We start from the raw sequence: 21071 nt of genomic DNA on the forward strand, positions 1-21071 counted from the left end.
TCTGGGCTTCCCTGCTTAGGCTGCTGCCCCCGCGACCCGAACTCGGCTAAGCGAAAGAAGATGGATGGATTTTCTTTTTTAATTAATTCAAAAATCATTAATTGAGTTGAAGAATAAAAATAAAACTAATATTTTAAAAATAATTACAATTATTTTTTAATTATACCTATAACATAATATTTATCCATCCATCCATTTCTACCGCTTGTCCCTTTTCGGGTCTCAATGGTTGCTGGAGCCTATCTCAGCTTCGGTCCCCTAGAGGGGGGGGTAAAGCCCACATAAGGGCAAGGAATCTCACACCCAGAGGGACGTCGGTTTCAATGATGAGTATGAGAAACCTTGGAGAGGACCGCATATGTGGGCAACCCCCCCTCTAGGGGACCGAAAGCAATGGATGTCGAGCGGGTCATTCACACACTAGGGACCATTTAGTGTTGCCAATCTACCTATCCCCAGGTGCATGTCTTTGGAGGTGGGAGGAAGCCGGAGTACCCGGAGGGAACCCACGCATTCACGGGGAGGACATGCAAACTCCACACAGAAAGATCCCGAGCCCGGGATTGAACCCTGACTACTCAGGACCTTCATATTGTGAGGCAGACGCACTACCCTCTCTTCCACCGTGAAGCCCGGGTTAAGCAAATCAGATCCTAAATACTCAAAAATGACTTTTGTCTTAATGTCTTACCTCTTCTCCAGAATCTCAGGGTCAGTGATACGAGTGTTGGTCATGTGAGTGTGCACGCCACTTCTGCCACTCCAGCTCGGCCCCGCCCCTGCGCCCCCGGCGACAGTCTCATAGTACCCAACCTTCTCGCTGCCAAATGAAACGTTGTTCATGCAACCCTGAGACAAACATTTTTAAACAGACGTTGATTAAAACAAAACAAAAATAAGAAATCTTACCCATCCTCACCTGAGAGGCGGCGCAGACCTCAAACGCCTTGAAAATGACATCAACAACTCTCTGGGATGTGAGCACGTTGCCGCCAACCACTGCCGCGTTTTGCGACGGCTGGAGGATGGAGCCTGAGGGGATGGTGACTTTAATTGGTGCCAGACAGCCCTAAATGGGAAGAGAGGCGGGAACCAACGTGAAAAGTGTATTCAACGACAACAGTGTTCCCTCTTGTGATTGACAGCCTTTAGAGGAAAGCATCAAACCTGATTGAGGGGGATGTCCTGTCCCACCATGCAGCGAAGGCAGTAGATGAGGGCGGAGAGGGTGATTGCTCTTGGAGCGTTGCAGTTCCCCCAAACCTCTGTGCCTGTGCCAGTGAAGTCAAACACTGCAGTGCCCTTTAGCAGTCAAGATTTTACAATTAACTACCCACATCTTCCTAGGGTACATTAACACAACACCATTCTTAACTGATCATTTCGGAGCACAAAATTGTGTCAGAAGGAAGTTTTGTGAACATTTGTGAATAAGCCACAACCAAAACAACAATGGCGGACTACGTGAACATTTGCCGCACTCCTAGAGTCTAAAACATGTTTAACTTGCACATAAATAACCAAAAAATATTAAAAAGTATAAAAATGGGATCCATTACCTCCCTGCTTGATACTCAGCATTAAGGTTTGGAATTGGGGATTAAATCACCAAAAAGGATTTCCGGGCGCGGCCACTGCTGCTGCTCACTGATCCCCTCACCTCCCAGGGGGTGATCAAGGGTAATTGGTCAAATGCAGAGAATGTGTGTGTGACAATCTGGGCATGAAATTGGCACCCGCCCACACGCCAAATGCGGGTAACTTTTGTGATTGGCGGATGAAACCGTCAATCTACCTGCCACAATGGCGGGTAGCCAATAACACAACACAACACTGAGCAAGTGTGGTGTGTTGTTGACCAATCAGGTAGCCTATGTGTGTTGTGTGTTCTAAGCAAATCCCCGCGCCATTTTCTTGGATTTTAAAACCAAAATGTGGCGGCGTATCGCTGGCGCGAAGAGGCCAGCGCCGGCTTCAACAGGCCAACAAAAGGAGGACGAAGACGATTAAAAAAAAAAAAAAGACGTTTTAATACGAAATGGAAAGCAGGGGCATCACTAGACGTAATACTGTACTGGGGCACACCTGGGGCACAAATAATTCATGTGAGCGTGCAAAGCGCGCAAGCAAAAACATTTTTAGCACTTATTTATCATAAAAAATACATAAATAGTGCTTTAAACTATGAAATCATATCAGATTATGTTGTATGGATCTTTGATTAACCACCTGAAATTAACTAATGCATTTGACCTACTTGTGCACTTTTTTACTCCAGACTTCTGAACTGCTACTGGTAAAAGCAAAAAGGAAGAGCAATCATTCTTTTTGAAATATATATTGCAGTAATCATCTGCAAATTTAACATCTACAAAAGTAAAACAAAAAATAAAGCACCCCTAAATCTCTGGGTTCTTTTATATTATTTAATTTCCATTTCTGGCAATGTGGCTAATCCTATTTCAGATACACAAAACTGTAAAATATACACAAAACAATAAAGCCACAGTAGTAGAATAAATGAACAACTGTTGTGTGTCTGTTCAGGGAATCATTTTCTGAGAAGTAAACTGGAACGTCTCGTTTTCATTTTTGCAAAGTGGTCAATCACTCTGGACAGACATGGAAATATTACAGTAACTGTTATACAGTTGACAAGCGGTTCCCAACTGCTGGGTCGTGACATAAAAGTGGATTGTGTGTCATTTTCAGTCAGATGTGTGCATGAAAAAAAAAAGTTTAGGGAGAAAAAAATCAAATTGTGGCAACAAAACCAGATTATTTCAGCCTTTTTTCTAGTGACTATTAGTGAGTATTTTAGCAAAAGGCAAACCGACTAACAAGTTGGAGGAGGACTCAGGACAGACATGGAAATATATTTAAAACAAATCTAAATGGGGCAACAAAACCCTATATTTTTAGCCATCTTTCTGAAAACAAATACAGAAATGTTACTATTTTTTCTGGAAACAAAACCAGATGCTTTAGCTGTAGCCATTTTTCTGGTGACAAAACAAGGTTATTTTAGTCAAAGTCACACCGATTAACAAGACAAGTCTACTGTGCTATTTTTCTGTGAAATAAACTTGAATGATTTAAAAATTTGGCTCACGACTTGATGATATTCCTGAAGATAAACCATTTGAGAAGCACTCAACTCACACATGCTTACTCCAAATCATCATTGATGCAGAACCAGCTGACAATAACCAACATTATGTTTCATGTTCATTGGAAATTCCCCCGACAGCTCGTACAGCAAATGAATGTTTGTCTTGATACAAGGAATAACGTTAGCTAACTTAGCATCAACTTAAGACAATGATGTTGCCTAGCTAGCTAGGACTTCACTTACATCTCTCACTCCTCGCTGCTTCTTCATTGCTGCGGGCGAATAACTTTCTGATATCCATCTAGGAGTTACAGTTTGAGTCAAATCAAAATCAAAATAATGTAATTAACAAATTGTTGTTGGCTAACGTCACCTACCTCACGCAGTGATACGCATCCCCCCCTCTCTCTCTCTCTCTCTCACTCTCTCTCTCAACCGAAGTCTCGATCCACACGTGAATAAATTACCATATTAAGTAGCCATATGCTCACTGTTTCGTGGAGTGAATACAGTAGCAATCAATTACCATACTAAGTAGTATGTGCGCTGTTGTCTATGTTATGTAGACTTAAAACTCTGAAGCGTTTTTTTTTTAATGGTGAAATTTTTACTGGGGCACTGCAGATCAACAGTGGGGCACGTGCCCCACTGAAATATGTCTGGCGACGCCCCTGGTGGAAAGTAAGCGGGGATGGCGAGGTTCGCGACTGGCTGGTCTACGACGTCACAACATGTACTCTCAGGATTGCCGTATGTATGCCTCGGAGAAAGCGAAATCAAACCCATTTGTAATCGGGACAAAAAACTTAAAGTTAGAGGCATTTAAGGACCACGAGTAGTCAAAAAGCCACATGCAAACGATCAACTGTAAAGTGGGGAAGACGGCTCCCCCAGAGCTGATAGCTGCGGTCAAGGCACTGACCTCAATGAAAACAGCGCAGTTGGAGAAGATGAAGCTCCTCTTTCGGAACATACACGCAATTGGAAAGAAGATGAGACCTTTCTCTGACTACGTGTGGATGTGCGAGTAAGTACAATTTAGGTCTAGTCAATAATGAGATTAAGTTGGTTAATAACTCGACAGCACTTTGATGTGTATTCTGTACAAATTCAAGACCCATTCGTATGTATTTTCTGAGTCGTTCACCTTTATTTTAGGCACAGAAAATGTTGGCTGGTAAAAAACCACTGTGGCAGGTGGATTTCAAAATCCACCTGCCCACAGTGGCTGGTGGCCAAAAAAGTTAACTTCAGGCCCTGGTGACAATCATGGGTACTTTAACTTTAACTTAAAAATAGGGCCGCGCCGATCGATCGGCCGCTTTTCGTGAAAAGTATGTGACTGACCATTGTTGATCTATGTCTGTTATTATTATTATTAAAAAAAATGTTTAGTTATTTATTCATTTGATAACGAAATCCTAATAAAGGTACTGAGAAAACAGCCCCCCTAAAAAAAATTACAAAAATTTGAAAAAAATAAAAAAATAATACACGTAAAATAATAAGACCCCCTCCCACCCACTGTCCTACATTCCAGTTACAGTGGGTAGCAATGTACTGCCTTCCTCTTCACCATTAGCATATAGAGATTCACATGAACTGACTAAAAGGAAAAAAAAGTAACAACAAAAATAAAAATCCCAAACATAAAGAGAAGTGTCACTGAATTAAAACAACAACAACAATAATAAAGAGTTGAGGTAAGTGGAAAGGTTCATTGTCCAACAGAGTGTCACATTTATCCTACAGTGTCTTTAATTGAGCTACACTATATTGCCAAAAGTATTTGGCCACCCATCCAAATAATGAGAATCAGGTGTCCTAATCACTTGGCCCGGCCACAGGTGTATCAAATCAAGCACTTAGGCATGTAGACTGTTTCTACAAACGTGTGAAAGAATGGGCCGCTCTCAGTGATTTCCAGCGTGGAACTGTCATAGGATGCCACCTGTGCAACAAATCCAGTCGTGAAATGTCCTCGCTCCTAAATATTCCAACCTCAACTGTCGGCTTTATTATAAGAAAATGGAAGAGTTTGGGAACAACTGCAACTCAGCCACGAAGTGGTAGGCCACGTAAACTGACAGAGAGGGGTCATCGGATGCTTTGATTGATTGATTGATTGAAACTTTTATTAGTAGATTGCACAGTACAGTAAATATTCTGTACAATTGACCACTAAATGGTAACACCCAAATAAGTTTTTTAATTTGTTTAAGTCGGAGTCCACGTTAATCAATTCATGGTAAAGCGCATCGTGCAAAGAGGTTGCTGACTTTCTGTACAATCAGTTGCTACAAAGCTCCAAACTTCATGTGACCTTCCAATTAGCCCACGTACAGTCTGCAGAGAGCTTCATGGAGTAGGTTTCCATGGCTGAGCTGCTTCATCTAAGCCATCCATCACAAAGTCCAATTCAAAGCCTAGGATGCAGTGGTGTAGGGCAGTGGTCCCCAACCACCGGGCCGCAGAATAATTTTTATTTTTTATTTTTATTAACTCAACATAAAAAACACAAGATACTCTTACAATTAGTGCACTAACCCAAAAACACCTCTCTTTTCATGACCCCCCCCCCCAAAAAAAGAAAGAATTCCCCCCACCCCCGCAGGAAAAATTATCAAGCGTTGACCGGTCCGCAGCTACAAAAAGGTTGGGGACCACTGGTGTAGGGCATGTCGCCACTGGACTCTAGAGCAGTGGAGACGTGTTATCTGGACTGATGAATCACGCTTTTCCATCTGGCAACCTAATGGACGAGTCTGGGCTTGGGGGTTGCCAGGGGAAGGGTACATTTCCGACTGCATTGTGCCGAGTGTGAAATTTGGTGTAGGAGGAATTATGGTTTGGGGTCTTTTTTCAGGAGTTGGGCTTGGCCCCTTAGTTCCAGTGAAATTAACTTTGAATGCTCCAGGATACCAAAACAATTTGGACAATTCCATGCTCCAAACCTTGTGGGACAGTTTAGAGCAGGCCCCTCACTCTTCCAACATGACTGTGCACCAGTGCACAAAGCAAGGTCCATAAAGAGAAGGATGACAGAGTCTGGTTTGGATGAACTTGACTGGCCTGCACAGAGTCCCGACCTGAACCTGATAGAACACTTTTGGGATGAATTACAACAGAGACTGATAGCCAGGTCTTCTCGGCCAACATCAGTGTGTGACCTCACCAATGCGCTTTTGGAAGAATGGTAGAAAATTCCTATAAACACACACTGCAACCTTGTGTACAGCCTTCTCAGAAGAGTTGAAGCTGTAATAGCTGCAAAAGGTGGACTGACATCATATTGAACCCTACAGGTTAGGAATCGGATAGCACTTCAAGTTGACATGTGAGTCAAGGCAGGTGGCCATACTTTTGGCAATATAGTGTATGTAACTAATTGTGCAGCCCGAGGGGAGGTCAAATTGTTTTGGTGTACCCCTCAGGCTAGATCAAATTTTCTCAAAATCTAAGAAAAATATGAGGTTCTTAAGCCATAGGGAACCCTTTGGGGCAAACTGTGATTTCCACTCCAATAAAATCCCTCTACGAACTATTAACAATTTTTGTCTTTTAACGCCGATCACACACACCAATCCTCCTGACTGACACTATCTATGTTTTAAATATATTATATATATATATAAATATATATACACATATTATATTATATATCTTTTTTTTCAAGAGGCTAGCAGCTAATTATGTGTCGCAACACACGGTGTAGGGCCGCTCCTTTAAATGAATAATAATCACCTTCATTACAGCAAATACATTGCATTTTATAGTTTCTTACAACTAAACATGGAGTGCAATCCAGGAAAGTAAGCCTATATTAGCAAGTAGAATAATACGAGTCTGGAGAGAGGATAATATAACAACTGTTGGTTGTTATGCACAAAAGGAAGGCAAATCAATCCCTTAATTGGTGGTGTCGATATTAAGGGTAGTATATGATTGATAAAAGAGTAAGTAAATAGATATCTCCATTGTCGCCATTATTTTGTTGTCGTTTTTATTCATGTTTACAAATGATTACGAATACTTCCCTGGGCACAGGAGGACTTTGAAAGCAAAACCTAAATGATTTAAATGACTATTAGATAGTAGTTTTGGCTTTTGTTTAGCTATTGTGTACTGTTAACTTTGTTTTTTAATAAAAAAATTGTATGTAATTAAAGACAATAAGGAACTAGTTGAAATATTGTTCAACCGTCAATACCACACTAAATATATGGAAAAATGTACAGTTAACATGCGGTCGGTATTGGTATCGGCTGATCTCGCTCATGGATGATCGGTATCGGAAGCTTAAAACCCTGATTAGAACATCCCTTATTCAAGACTATTTTAAGTGCGGGGAAAATAAAAAGTGTTTGTAAGCATTTATTTACAAAGTGACTTTGCCGTCTTCTGATCTGGCATGCACACGGCGGACAGTTTCGGCTGATATTTCAGCATTCGTCAGAAATGTCGTAGCTTCCTGGTGTTACGTTTTTTACTCAAAAAACTTTGTCCGCGCACAAGAATCTTGTATTTATGTTTAGGAAGATGTGATGAACACAAAATATGTAGCCTTTGTTTGTAGCTTCAGAGTATGGAAAATGAACAAATGCCAGGCCAGTTGATGATGAGGTGGCTTTAAAAAATACCGCACTAATAGCAAAGTAGTAAAAGTACAATTTGCTGGATTAATGCCACTGCAATGCAATGTTGTTTTGGTTGTGGCAACTAAACACTTAACATCCATGCAGACCTTTTTCATTCACACTTGTGTAAACCACTGCATTGACCATTGACAGATTATCACCTCTTCTTCATTAATCTGAACCCGCAGTCGGATTGGAGTGCCATCATCCATGAAATCCTCCGACTCCACCTCCAAGCAGCCTGTCTGTTGCCGTCGACGACGCACAAAGTCTCGCAGCATGTCCTTCACCGCCAGCTCAGCATTACTCTGTAATACACACCGGTTGCCATCAGCGCTACTTTGAGCCTGGCCAAAATATTATCGTGTCAGTCCTTGCTACCTGGATGTAGCCCATGTAAGCCTGAACCACAGCGAGCCCGTAGCAGTCGATCAACTCCCCCACCAGCTGGCTGCCTCTCTGATTGGCTGCCACCTGAGCCCGCAGGTCGGACAGGTTGTCGTGGAGATTCCGTGTCCCAGAGGAGTCTGGGTATTGGGCCGGAGCCATCAGGGCCTCCGTTACAGCTGAAAAGGAGGCGGTCAATGAGAAATTGGATGGAAAAGCATTGCGGACATAAAGTGCAGATAAGTTTTGCCTCATTCAATAATTGTTACCAGCATTGTCATAAAGTCTTCAAGTACCTCTAAATTAGGACAAATGAAGAAGCATATTACTGAAAAAAAGGAGGGAGCGCTAGTGTTTTTTAATAGATATTCAATGAAAGAAGAGTATTTTTTTTTAATATTTATTTTCACATTTAACATCTAAAAGTCCTAATTCTTTAATATTTTTTTCATTTTGTTTATTCTCTTATTTTTCCCTATCAAACAAACAAAATATGTGTATATATATATATATATATATATATATATATATATATATATATATATATATATATATATATATATATATATATATATATACGTAGACACATACATGAATATTGTGTATATATATATATGTACAGTGCGGCAAAAATGTATTTAGTCAGCCGCCGATTGTGCAAGTTCTTCCACTTCATCAGGGAAGCCAGGGAGAACGAGGCTGTTCTGTGGCTGGACCTCGCATATGCCTATGAATCCATACCCCACAACCTAGTCTAAGAGGCACAGAATCGGCATCACAATCCAAAGAAGTTCAGAGACCTCATTCTGGACTACTATGCCAACTTCCATCTAAGAGTCTCCTCCGGAAAAACAACCTCCGACTGGCAGAGGCTTGAAAAGGGGATCATCACTGGCTGTACAATCTCAGTCATCCTCTTTGCACTCGCCATGAACATACTGGTGAAGTCTGCGGAAGTTCAGTGCAGAGAGCCCCTTTCCAGGTCTGGAGTCCGACAGCCACCCATTCGAGCCTTCATGGACGACCTGACAGTGACCACTACATCTGTCCCAGGTTGCAGGTGGATCTTGAATGGCCTTCAGGAGGTGATTTCCTGGGCTCGCATGAACTTCAAGCCAGCCAAGTCGAGGTCCCTAGTGCTAAGGAAAGGGAAGGTCACTGGCAATTTCTGCTTCTCACTTGGCACCACCAAAATACCATCACTCACCGAGGAACCTGTGAAGAGCTTGGGTAAGGTGTTTAATTGCAGCCTGAGAGACGCAGCCTCCACAAAATCGACCAACCAAGACCTGGAGACCTGGCTGACCGTGGTGGATAAGTCTGGTCTTCTTGGCAAGTTCAAGGCCGGGATTTACGAGCACGGGATTCTCCCTCGGATCCTCTGGCCCCTCATGGTGTACGAAGTCCCCATTTCAATGGTGGAAGGCTTTGAGATGAGGGTCAGTAGGTTCCTGCGCAGGTGGCTAAGACTGCCGCGAAGCCTGAGCAGCATTGCTCTATACGGGCACAATAACAAGCTGAAGCTCTCCATCAGTAGCCTGAGCGAGGAGTTCATGGTGACACAGTCCAGGGAGCTAAAAAATAGCGGGAGTCCAGTGACCCAAAGGTTGCACTGGCTGGGATTGAAGTCAGGACGGGGCGGAAGTGGAGAGCTGTCGAGGCTGTGGATGTCGCAGAGGCAAGGCTACGGCAAAAGGTGTTGATGTGAACAGTGGCGCAGGGGAAATCTGGCTTAGGTAGCAGAAGAACACCTCGCTATGATAAGGCGCAGAAGAAAAAGAAGAGGTCACTGATCCTCGAGGAGGTGCAAGCAGGAGTTGAGGAAAGGCGGGCCTGCCAGATGGCGGGAATGCGGCAACAGGACGCCTGGACGAGATGGGAACAAGCAGCAGAGCATAAAGTCACATGGACCGAGCTCTTGAAAGCCGAACCCCATCGAATGAAGTTCTTGATCCAAGCGGTCTACGACGAGCTGCCAAGTCCATCCAACCTCTTCACCTGGGGAAAGGTGGATAAACCAGGTTGCCCCCTCTGTCAGAGGAGAGGAACCTTGGAGCACATCCTAAACTGTTGTCCAAAAGCCCTGGGTGAAAGGCGGTTTCGCTGGCGACATGACCAGGTCCTGAAAGCCATAGCTGATACCATCTGCAGGGGAGTCAGTCATAGCAAGAGGCTCCGCCCAGTGAAAAGCACCGCTTTCATCAGAGCTGGGGAGAAGTCAACACCTGCTGCCCGGAACACCTCTTCTGGTCTGTTGGCAACAGCACGCAACTGGGAGCTGTCAGTTGATCTGGGAAAGCAGTTCCCTGACGTGGTTGTCAAAACAACACTAAGGCCAGATATTGTACTCACCTCAGTGGCCTCCAAGTAGGTAATCCTCCTGGAGCTCACAGTGCCTTGGGAGGACCGTATGGAGGAGGCCAATGAGAGGACGAGCACAAAGTACTCTCAGCTTGTGGAATAGTGGCGAGCGATGTGCCGGCCCGTTGAAGTGGGATGGCGAGGGTTTGTGGGAAAATCTCTCTGCAGGGCCGACTGAATGCTTGGCATCACAGGGGCCAGCCAGCAAAGGGCCATGAAGTTAGCCACAGATGCAGCAGAAGTGGCATCAAGGTGGCTGTGGATCAGGAGGGGAGAGGTGTGGCATGTAGGGCAGTAGCGCTACCTGGACACAGGCTGGGGCCTGATCAACCTTGGCTAGGTCGCCTAAGGGAGGGGTCTGATTGTTGAAAGACCCGAAACCCCCTGTGATCCTAGGTTACATCACTGAGGATGTGTCCAGTTGCACCATTTGTGTATTTAAAAAGATGAGGTCTGTACAGAGGTCTGCAATTTTCATCATATGTACACTTCAACCGTGGGAGACAGAATGAGAAAAAAAAATCCAGGAATTCACATTGTAGGGATTTTAAATCATTTATTTGTAAATTATGGCGGAAAATAAGTATTTGGCCAATAACAAAAATTCAACTCGATACTTTGTAATATAACCTTTGTTGGCAATAACAGATGTCAAACGATTACTATAGGTCTTTAACAGGTTTGCACACACGGTAGCTGGTATTTTGGCCCATTCCTCTATGCAGATCTTCTCGAGGGCAGTGATGTTTTTGGGGCTGTCGCCAAGCAACACGGACTTTCAACTCCCTCCACAGATTTTCTATGGGCTTGAGGTCTGGAGACTGGCTAGGCCACTCCAGGACTTTCAAAAGCTTCTTACCAAGCCACTCCTTCGTTGCCCAGGTGGTGTGTTTGGGATCATTGTCATGCTGGAAGACCCAGCTACGTTTCATTTTCAAAGCTCTCACTGATGGAAGGAGGTTTTGGCTCAAAATCTCATGATACATGGCCCCATTCATTCTTTCCTTAACACGGATCAGTTGTCATGTCCCCTTAGCAGAAAAACAGCCCCAAAGCATGATGTTTCCACCCCCATGCTTCACAGTAGGTATGGTGTTCTTGGGATACAACTCAGTATTCTTCTTCCGGCAAACACGACGAGTTGAGTGTATACCAAAAAGTTATATTTTGGTTTCGTCTGACCACATGACATTCTCCCAATCCTCTGTTGTATCATCCATGTGCTCTCTGGCAAACTTCAGACGGGCCTGGACATGCACTGGTTTAAGCAGGGGGACACGTCTGGCACTGCAGGATTTGATTCCCTGTCGGTGTAGTGTGTTACTGATGGTAACCTTTGTTACTTTGGTCCCAGCTCTCTGCAGGTCATTCACCAGGTCCCCCCGTGTGTTTCTGGGATTTTTGCTCACCGTTCTCATGATCATTTTGACCCCACGGGATGAGATCTTGCGTGGAGCCCCAGATCGAGGGAGATTATCCGTGGTCTTGTATGTCTTCCATTTCCTGTTAATTGCTCACACAGTTGATTTTTTCACACCAAGCTGCTTGCCTATTGTAGATTCACTCTTCCCAGTCTGGTCCAGGTCTACAATTCTTTTCCTGGTGTTCGTCGCCAGCTCTTTGGTCTTGGCCATAGTGGAGTTTGGAGTCTGACTGTTTGAGGCTGTGGACAGGTGTCTTTTATACAGATAACGAGTACACACACATATATGTATACATGTGTATATATTATACTCTCTCTATATATACATACTTTATATAATATATATAGAATATAGATATATACTGTGTGTATATACACAGTATATATACTGTACATATATACAGTATATATATTATATATATATATACACACACACACATACAGTGTATATATACTGTTTATATAAATGAATATGTATGTATAAATAAATATTTATAAATAAACATACATATACAGTATAAAAACATATATCTACATACATACATACATCTACATGTATGTAATATATATATATATATATATACATACATACATATACAAACATACATGTATATGATATGTATGTATATATATATATATATATATATATATATATATATATAATTTTTATTTAATTTATTTATTTATTATATATATATATATATATATATATATACATATATATATATTAGGGCTGCGAATCTTTGGAAAACCCACAATTCGATTCAATATCGATTCTTGGGGTCACGATTCGATAATATATATTGATTTTTCGATTCGATTCGATTCTCGATTCTAAAACGATTCTGTATTCATTCAATACATAGGACTTCAGCAGGATCTACCCCAGTCTGCTGACATGCAAGCAGAGTAGTAGATTTCAAAAAAAAAAAAGCTTTTATAATTGTAAAAAAACAATGTTTAATCAATTGATTGCAATGATGTAAATTATTTTTAACTATTAAACGAACCAAAAATATGACTTGTTTTATCTTTGTGAAAATATTGGACACAGTGTGTTGCCAAGCTATGAGATGCGATGCAAGTGTAAGCCACTATGACACTATTGTTCTTTTTTTAAATTTTTATAAATGTCTAATGATAATGTCAATGAGGGATTTTTAATCACTGCTATGCTGAAATTTTAACTAATATTGATACTTTTGTTGATAATATTCATTTTTGTTTCACTACTTTTGGTTTGTTCTGTGTCGTGTTTGTGTCTCCTTTCAATTGCTCTGTTTATTGCAGTTCTGAGTGTTGCTGGGTCAGGTTTGGTTTTGGAATTGGATTGCATTGTTATGGTATTGCTGTGTCGTGGTTTGTTGGATTGATGGAAAAAAAAAAAAAAATTCGATTTTTTAAAAATTATAATCGATTCTGAATCGCACAATGTATTCAAATCGATTTTTTCCCACACCCCTTATATATATATATATATATATATATATATATGCACACATATAAAATAAAGACATATTTGATTTTGTCCCGACCAAACTCACCCATCAAAGTCAGTAAGCGGATCCTAACTTGATTGGTTACATGGCAGTTGAACTTCCAATGATTGAACTCGATTTGTGTTTGCATCGCCCACTGACTTTGATTGGTGAGTTTGCAAACAAAATAATTCGGTAAGCACTGACAAGGGCCAAATGAGACACAATTAAACAAACTAAATTGTTAAATAATTACTTACATGTGTCATTAATGAATACATTAATAAATAAATAATAAAATCATGGATTGACATCAATATATTCAAGGATAACATTAAATGTTACATTAAATAAATGAATGACACATTTATGCATTTAATTCCAATTATAATTAATGACACATTTAAGAAATTCTTTAAAGATTAATTAATTGATTACATTTGGTCTCATTTGGCCCGCCACACATCATACCTTCTTCTTGAAAGACACCACCAGTGACCAGTTTGAAGGAAATGAAGACAGCGCCCTCCTGCTGCAGGGAGGTGGAGTGCGGCGGCATAGATCCAGGAGTGATGCCTCCAATGTCTGCATGGTGCCCTCTGCTGGCTACAAAGAACACCGGTCCGCTGACACCTTCTCTAAACACCTGGGAATCAAAAGAGTGTTAGCTATGCTTTTAAAGAAGCGAAGAAAGAGATTCCAAGAACGCTGACTGACTGGTGTGATGACTGTGAGGTCGGGAAGGTGGCTGCCGCCGGCACATGGGTGGTTGCTCAGGATCACGTCCCCTTCTTTCAGATTCCCCTCCATTGATCTGATCTAAACAGAAAAAAAGGAGTTGATATTTTCGGTTCACTGCTTGGATTCCATTAGTTAAAGTTAAAGTTAAAGTACCACTGATAGTCACACACACACTAGGTGTGGTGAAATTACTATCTGCGTTTGATCCATCCCTTTGTTCCACCCCGTGGGAGCGAGGGGAGCAGTGAGCAGCAGCGGTGGCCGCGCTCTGGAATGATTTTGGTGATTTAACCCCCAATTCCGATCCTTGATTCTGAGTGCCAAGCATGGAGGTATTGGGTCCCATTTTTATCGTCTTTGGTATGACTTTTACGGATCCACACCTGGAACTGGACAGTTTCCTGCATGGCCCCCAGGTGCACTGGAATGTGGGGCGCGTTCGACACCAGACCGCCATCTGGTCCGAACACAGCGCAGGAGAAGTCCAGACGCTCCTTAATGTTGGTGGAGATGGAAGTTCTTTGGAGAACTCTGCCCATCTGTTCTAAAGAAGCACAAAGTTGGACCACAAATGGTGAGGATTTGACTCTTTGCAGATGTACTTTTTATTTTTGCCAACCTGCTATGCTCATGAAACGGTGGGAAAAAATGGAAAGCTGCACGGTGTTGAGCTCTGTGCCCACTGCACAGTGAGGGTCCGCGCTCACCATCATGGACACGTCACCCCCTTCTGTCAGGGAAGCCTCACAGCAGGGCTCCACCAGAATGGTGCTGATGAGGTGGCACAAAACAATTGGAACTTTTTATTATATCGGTTCTACCGTATCATAGCAAATTATTATAAACATCTCTTTGTAAATGGTACTCTAAATCAAAAGCATTAGCCTGCACCTGTTCTTGTCAATGATGATGGCTGGTCCCTGGATGCTATGACCACAAAGAAGCTCCTCCCACAGATACACGGCGGTGTCATGGTAACCATCCTCAAAGTAGCATTTTGTCATCTATGACAAAACACATGTTATCTAACTTTGTTGTTTTGCTCTAAATAAATTTGAATGCTCCACCCATCCATCCATCCATCCATTTTTCTACCGCTTATTCCCTTTTGGGGTTGCGGTGGGCGCTGGCGCCTATCTCAGCTACAATCAGGCGGAAGGCGGTGTACACCCTGGACAAGTCGCCATCTCATCACAGGGCCAACACAGAGAGACAAACAACATCCACACTCACATTCACACACTAGGGACCATTTAGTGTTGCCACTCAACCTATCCCCAGGTGCATGTCTTTGGAAGTGGGAGGAAGCTGGCGTACCCGGAAGGAACCCACGCATTCACGGGGAGAACATGCAAACTCACTCAGTTATTTCCAAAATATTATTTTAGTGTAATCATAAAAAATTTAAATAAAACAAATTAAAATTTCTCTCTTAGTCTCTAATCAGCGCTAGGTCAAAAAAGACTGGCATGAACAGTTGTGGGTAACACATGGCACACTGACAAAGCTTCACCTCTAGTTACTACAGCAATCTACAAGGTTAATATAGTTGGTTTCTCTTTCTTCCCCTCCATTTTTTGCTTTCTTTTGTATTTCAAATTATCATTACACGTATGCATTGTTGCATTTGAACAATTGTAATGTTGATAATAGAGGTTATTATTATTATTATTATTCATTATCAAAAGTGCTATTGCTATTGGTATTTGTATTGCTCAATTTGTAGTGAAAAAATGTTCATTGTCATTTCTGTATTATTTATTTCGCTAACTGCTTCTGTGCTATCACTTTTACCATCAGATTTGTACATATCTTATTTGCTGATGTTGTTCTGTTGTTGTTGTTGTTGTGTTTGCTGTTGTTGTTGTCTCTTTGTCTTATGTCCCTCTTGTCCCCACAATTTCCCCCTCTGTCTTCCTTTTTTCCCCTCTTTCTATCCCCTCCTGATCCGGCCCGACTGCACCAAATAAAAATATAAATCCATTTAATAAAGTCATGCGATGAGGTGGCGACTTGTCCAGGGTGTATCCCGCCTTCCGCCCGATTGTAGCTGAGATAGGCGCCGGCGCCCCCCGAGACCCCAAAAGGGAATAAAGGGTAGAAATGGATGGATGGGCATTTAATAAAGTCAAATACAAATAAAGCAACAAGAGAAGTATCCTACATTTCTCTTTTGTAAAGTTAATCTGAATAGGCGATATGGGCATCTACATCAACTATATGATTCGCCTGAGAAGCTGGACAGGACAAAAAAACAACAAAACCCCCCGAAAAAAAACAGTTGTGGCTGTCGACACTGGATGGCACTAGCTGCATTGAGGTATCCCGAGTGGTCAGCATGAATCAGGTTGATCTACTTCTGCATGCGCTTCAAAATGTTGATGGTGATAAACTCATTTGTGTTACAACGCTGTTTAAAATGAACACATACAGTAATCACGCATTTATCGCTGTTAATTGGTTCCGGAAATGACCGCGGAATAAATTAATTTTAGCTGCTTTATCGAAAAAAGCTATTAGTGTTGTCTGCCACATCAAAATAATGATACCTTAAGTTTCGAAACACCGATTTAGATATCAAATTCAATATATACAAACCCCGTTTCCATATGAGTTGGGAAATTGTGTTAGATGTAAATATAAACGGAGTACAATGATTTGCAAATCCTTTTCAACCCATTTTCAGTTGAATATGCTACAAAGACAACATATTTAATGTTCAAACTGATAAACATTTTTTTTGTGCAAATAATCATTAACTTTAGAATTTGATGCCAGCAACACGTGACAAAGAAGTTGGGAAAGGTGGCAATAAATACTGAAAAAGTTGAGGAATGCTCATCAAACACTTATTTGGAACATCCCACGGGTGTGCAGGCTAATTGGGAACAGTTGGGTGCCATGATTGGGTATAAAAGCAGCTTCCATGAAATGCTAAGTAATTCACAAACAATGATGGGGTGAGGGTCACCAATTTGTTATCAAATTGTCGAACAGTTTTAGAACAACATTTCTCAACGAGCTATTGCAAGGAATTTAGGGATTTTACCATCTACGGTCCGTAAAGTCATCAAAAGGTTCAGAGAATATGGAGAAATCACTACACATAAGCGATGATATTATGGACTTTTGATCCCTCAGGCGGTACTGCATCAAAAACCGACATCGGTGTGTAAAGGATATCACCACATGGGCTCAGGAACACTTCAGAAAACCACTGTCAGTAACTACAGTTTATCGCCACATCTGTAAGTGCAAGTTAAAACTCTACTCTCCCAAGCAAAGCCCATTTTCCAACAACACCCAGAAACGCCGCCAGCTTTGCTGGGCCCGAGCTCATCTAAGATGGACTGATGCAAAGTGTAATAGTGGTTTGTGGTCTGACGAGTCCACATTTCAAATTATATTTGGAAACTGTGGACGTGGTGTCCTCGGAACAAAGATGAAAATAACCATCCGGATTGTTATACGCACAAAGTTCAAAAGCCAGAATCTGTGATGGTATGGGGGTGTATTAGTGCCCAAGGCATGGTTAACTTACACATCTGTGAAGGCACCATTAATACTGAATGGTCCACACAGGTTTTGGAGCAACATATGCTGTCATCTAAGCAATGTTATCATGGACGCCCCTGCTTATTTCAGCAAGACAATGCCAAGCCACATGTTACAACAGCGTGGCTTCGTAAAAAAAAGAGTGTGGGTACTTTCTTGGCCCGCCTACATTCCAGACCTGTCTCCCATCGAAAATGTGTGGCGCAATATGAAGCGTAAAATACGACAGCGGAGACCCCGGACTGTTGAACGACTGAAGCGCTACATAAAACAAGAATGGGAAAGAATTCCACTTTCAAAGCTTCAAAAATTAGTTTCCTCATTTCCCAAACGTTTATTGAGTGTTGTTTAAAGAAAAAGTGATGTTACACATAGTGATGAACATGCCCTTTCCCAACTATTTTGGCACGTGTTGCAGCCATATTATTTGAAAAAAAAAAAATAAAGTTTATGAGTTTGAACATCAAATATGTTGTCTTTGTAGTGCATTCAACTGAATATGGGTTGAAAAGGATTTGCAAATCATTGTATTCCATTTATATTTACATCTAACACAATTTTCCAACTCACATGGAAACGGGGTTTGTACAACTGTGCGGTTTAGGTCAACAAAGGCCCCGATTATAAATAGTGGATTTACAGTATGTCAAAAATGTGGTTATTAGTAAGGCTATCCAGTTACCGTGACGGGTTTGGCTTGACCGTGTCCCTTCTTTGGTTTGTACACCGATTTGATCCCAGACTTCCCACAGCCCCGCACTCTGATGTCATCCACCATGATGGGCCTGTCTGAGATGGTGAACCCAAACTCCTTCAGGTACCTTAAAAAGAACAGTGACTCAGCTCCAAGTCAACATTTGGTACTATTTAAGTGCACAAACCTTTTAGTGAAAGCGCTGCGGAAATCGCCCGCTCGACAGGTGCGCTGGTTTCCGGGGTAACCGTCAGCCGTCACCATGAGAGCGCAGTCTGTGCCCTCGTAGCGCAGATGGAGAAAGACTTCAGTGGTTATTTGGCCACTGTGAGGATGAGGAACAAAAGGCAAAAATACTGTAAGGCATCCTAACTGCAGTAGTACAAGAGTGTTTTAATCGCGTCCAACCTATTGAATCCGCGGGCTAGCAGTGTGTCCTGGCAGCGTTTGGACAGGAGATCCACTCTGCGGTCCAACTCGCCAAATGAGTTCTTCTCATACTGCAGCGAGCACGGCTCCTGCACCTCCTCCACCACGTCCGCTAGAGCCAGACCGTAGGCCGACAGCACGCCACTGTACCTAATGATGTGAGCAGAAACACACATATTTGCACAAAGACAAAAGTAAACAATTGGATTGGTGTATGTGTGACTTCATTAGGTACACTAGCAGGTGTACAGCTGCATAAAATGTAGCTAATCAAAATACCAAAATACACTGTATTTCCCCAAAAATTGAAGCGTTTGGGAACAACAGCAACTCAGTCACAAAGTGGTAGGCCATGTAAACTGACAGAGAGGGGTCAGCGGATGCTGAAGCGCATAGTGTAAAGAGGTCGCCAACTTTCTGCACATTTAGTTGCTACAGAGCTCCAAACTTCATGTGACCTCTCAATTAGCCCACGTACAGTACGCAGAAAGCTTCATGGAATGGGCTTCCATAGCCGAGCAGCTGTATCTAAGCCATACATCACCAAGTCCAATGCAAAGCGTGGGATGCAGTGGTGTAAAGCACGTCACCACTGGACTCTAGAGCAGTGGAGACGCCTTCTCTGGAGTGATGAATCACGCTTTTCAATCTAGCAATCTAATGGACCAGTCTGGGTTCGGAGGTTGCCAGGAGAATGCTACATTTCGAACTGCATTGTGCCGAGTGTGAAATGTGGTGGAGGAGGAATTATGGAGTGGGGTTGTACTTCAGGAGTTGGGCTTGGCCTCTTAGTTCCAGTGAAATGAACTTAGAATGCTTCAGGATACCAAAACATTTTGGACAATTCCATGCTCCAACCTTGTGGGAACAGTTTGAAGCGGGCCCCTTCCTCTTCTAACAGTGCACAAATCAAGGTCTATAAAGACATGGATGACAGAGTCTGGTGTGGATGAACTTGACTGGCTTGCACAGAGTCCTGACTTGAACCTGATAGAACACTTTTGGGATGAATTAGAAGGGAGACTGAGGCAGGCCTTCTTGACCAACATCAGTGTGTGATAATGCCTTTTTGGAAAAATGGTCAAAAATTCCTATAAACACACTCTGCAACCTTGTGGACAGCCTTCCCAGAAGAGTTGAAGCTGTAATAGCTGCAAAAGGTCATATTGAACCCTATGGGTTAGGAATGGGATGGCACTTCAAGTTCATATGTGAGTCAAGGCAGGTGGCCAAATACTTTAAGCAATATAGTTTATTACAAGGGCCATACCACTGAATAAAATTAACTGTAAAAAAATGGTTTTATTCAGAAAACTTATATTTGATACAGTGGAAAAGCCCACACACACAATACTATCCAAAGCTCTTGCATATTAGCAGTGTACCTAATAAATTGACTGTAAACCCCACCGGGTGTCATTCCTACTTATGTATGAAGACTGTCTTCATCCCGAGCGCTCGAGCGATGGCACACGCATGCTGGCCCCCGGCGCCCCCGAAACACGCCAACACGTGCTGAGATGTGTCATGGCCCTTAGCCTGGAGAGAGCAAACACACAAACGGTAACACTCCACAAACTTCACAGGCGGTGATACAAAAGTCGCAACTTGGCGACCTGCGTCAGGGCTCTGATTGGTCGACACATCGCCTCGTTCGCCACACGGATGAATCCGATGGCCACGTCTTCCAAAGTCATCTCTGATTGGCTGTTGTGGGAGTTTTTGGCGCTATTTGCACCAGCCTGAAAAAAATCCCACGGATATTAGTATCTAATATTCAAGTACGACACAAACAAATCATTGTAGTGGACTATATTGTAATTATGCATAATCACAACATGATGAACACAAACATCCTCTGCTCATTCCGATACTGATCATCCATTCGTGAGATCGCCTATACATGGGGTCGGCAAACCGCGGCTCTTCGATCACTCTGATGCGGGTCAGCTTGTCACGGCCAGGGTGCTTGTCAAACCTCGGGACACGCCCACGGCCGCGCACATCTAGGGATGTGCCGCGCGCGTCTCCGTCCTGCAACAGCCGCCAGCTGCTGCAGGACGGAGACGCCGACAAAGACATGTGGGTTAAAGCGCCTGACAGCGGACTTTGAAGATGTTTCACGCTAGAAAGCCATTGTTGTTCAGAATCACAAATGGTGTGATATTGAAAACCTCCCAAAGCCAGACAAACTTATGTTTGAAACTTGGAACGCTATCCCTGACTTTTATGTGAACATGAAAAAGTATGCACT

General features: G+C 42.5%; 1 protein-coding gene across 2 annotated transcripts in view; it reads right to left on the bottom strand.

The window, feature by feature from the left end:
• Positions 1-21071, bottom strand: part of oplah (5-oxoprolinase, ATP-hydrolysing) — a 69804-nt gene that overhangs the window by 10322 nt on the left and 38411 nt on the right. Inside the window, exons 11-25 of one of the 2 annotated variants that reach the window (XM_061922015.1) lie at positions 20434-20559; positions 20244-20356; positions 18797-18967; positions 18576-18713; positions 18377-18515; positions 15031-15143; positions 14759-14910; positions 14523-14683; positions 14116-14217; positions 13870-14044; positions 8131-8315; positions 7911-8057; positions 1168-1302; positions 920-1069; positions 692-849 (exon numbers count right to left, since the gene is read on the bottom strand). In XM_061922015.1, the coding sequence (XP_061777999.1) occupies positions 692-849; positions 920-1069; positions 1168-1302; positions 7911-8057; positions 8131-8315; positions 13870-14044; positions 14116-14217; positions 14523-14683; positions 14759-14910; positions 15031-15143; positions 18377-18515; positions 18576-18713; positions 18797-18967; positions 20244-20356; positions 20434-20559 (2165 nt within the window). Of the gene's footprint in view, positions 1-691; positions 850-919; positions 1070-1167; positions 1303-7910; positions 8058-8130; positions 8316-13869; positions 14045-14115; positions 14218-14522; positions 14684-14758; positions 14911-15030; positions 15144-18376; positions 18516-18575; positions 18714-18796; positions 18968-20243; positions 20357-20433; positions 20560-21071 lie in introns of those variants that run through there. The other variant, XM_061922016.1, reaches the window with a different exon arrangement.

The sequence above is a fragment of the Nerophis ophidion genome, linkage group LG15, assembly GCF_033978795.1.
Source record: "Nerophis ophidion isolate RoL-2023_Sa linkage group LG15, RoL_Noph_v1.0, whole genome shotgun sequence".
Taxonomy (NCBI): Eukaryota; Metazoa; Chordata; class Actinopteri; order Syngnathiformes; family Syngnathidae; genus Nerophis; species Nerophis ophidion.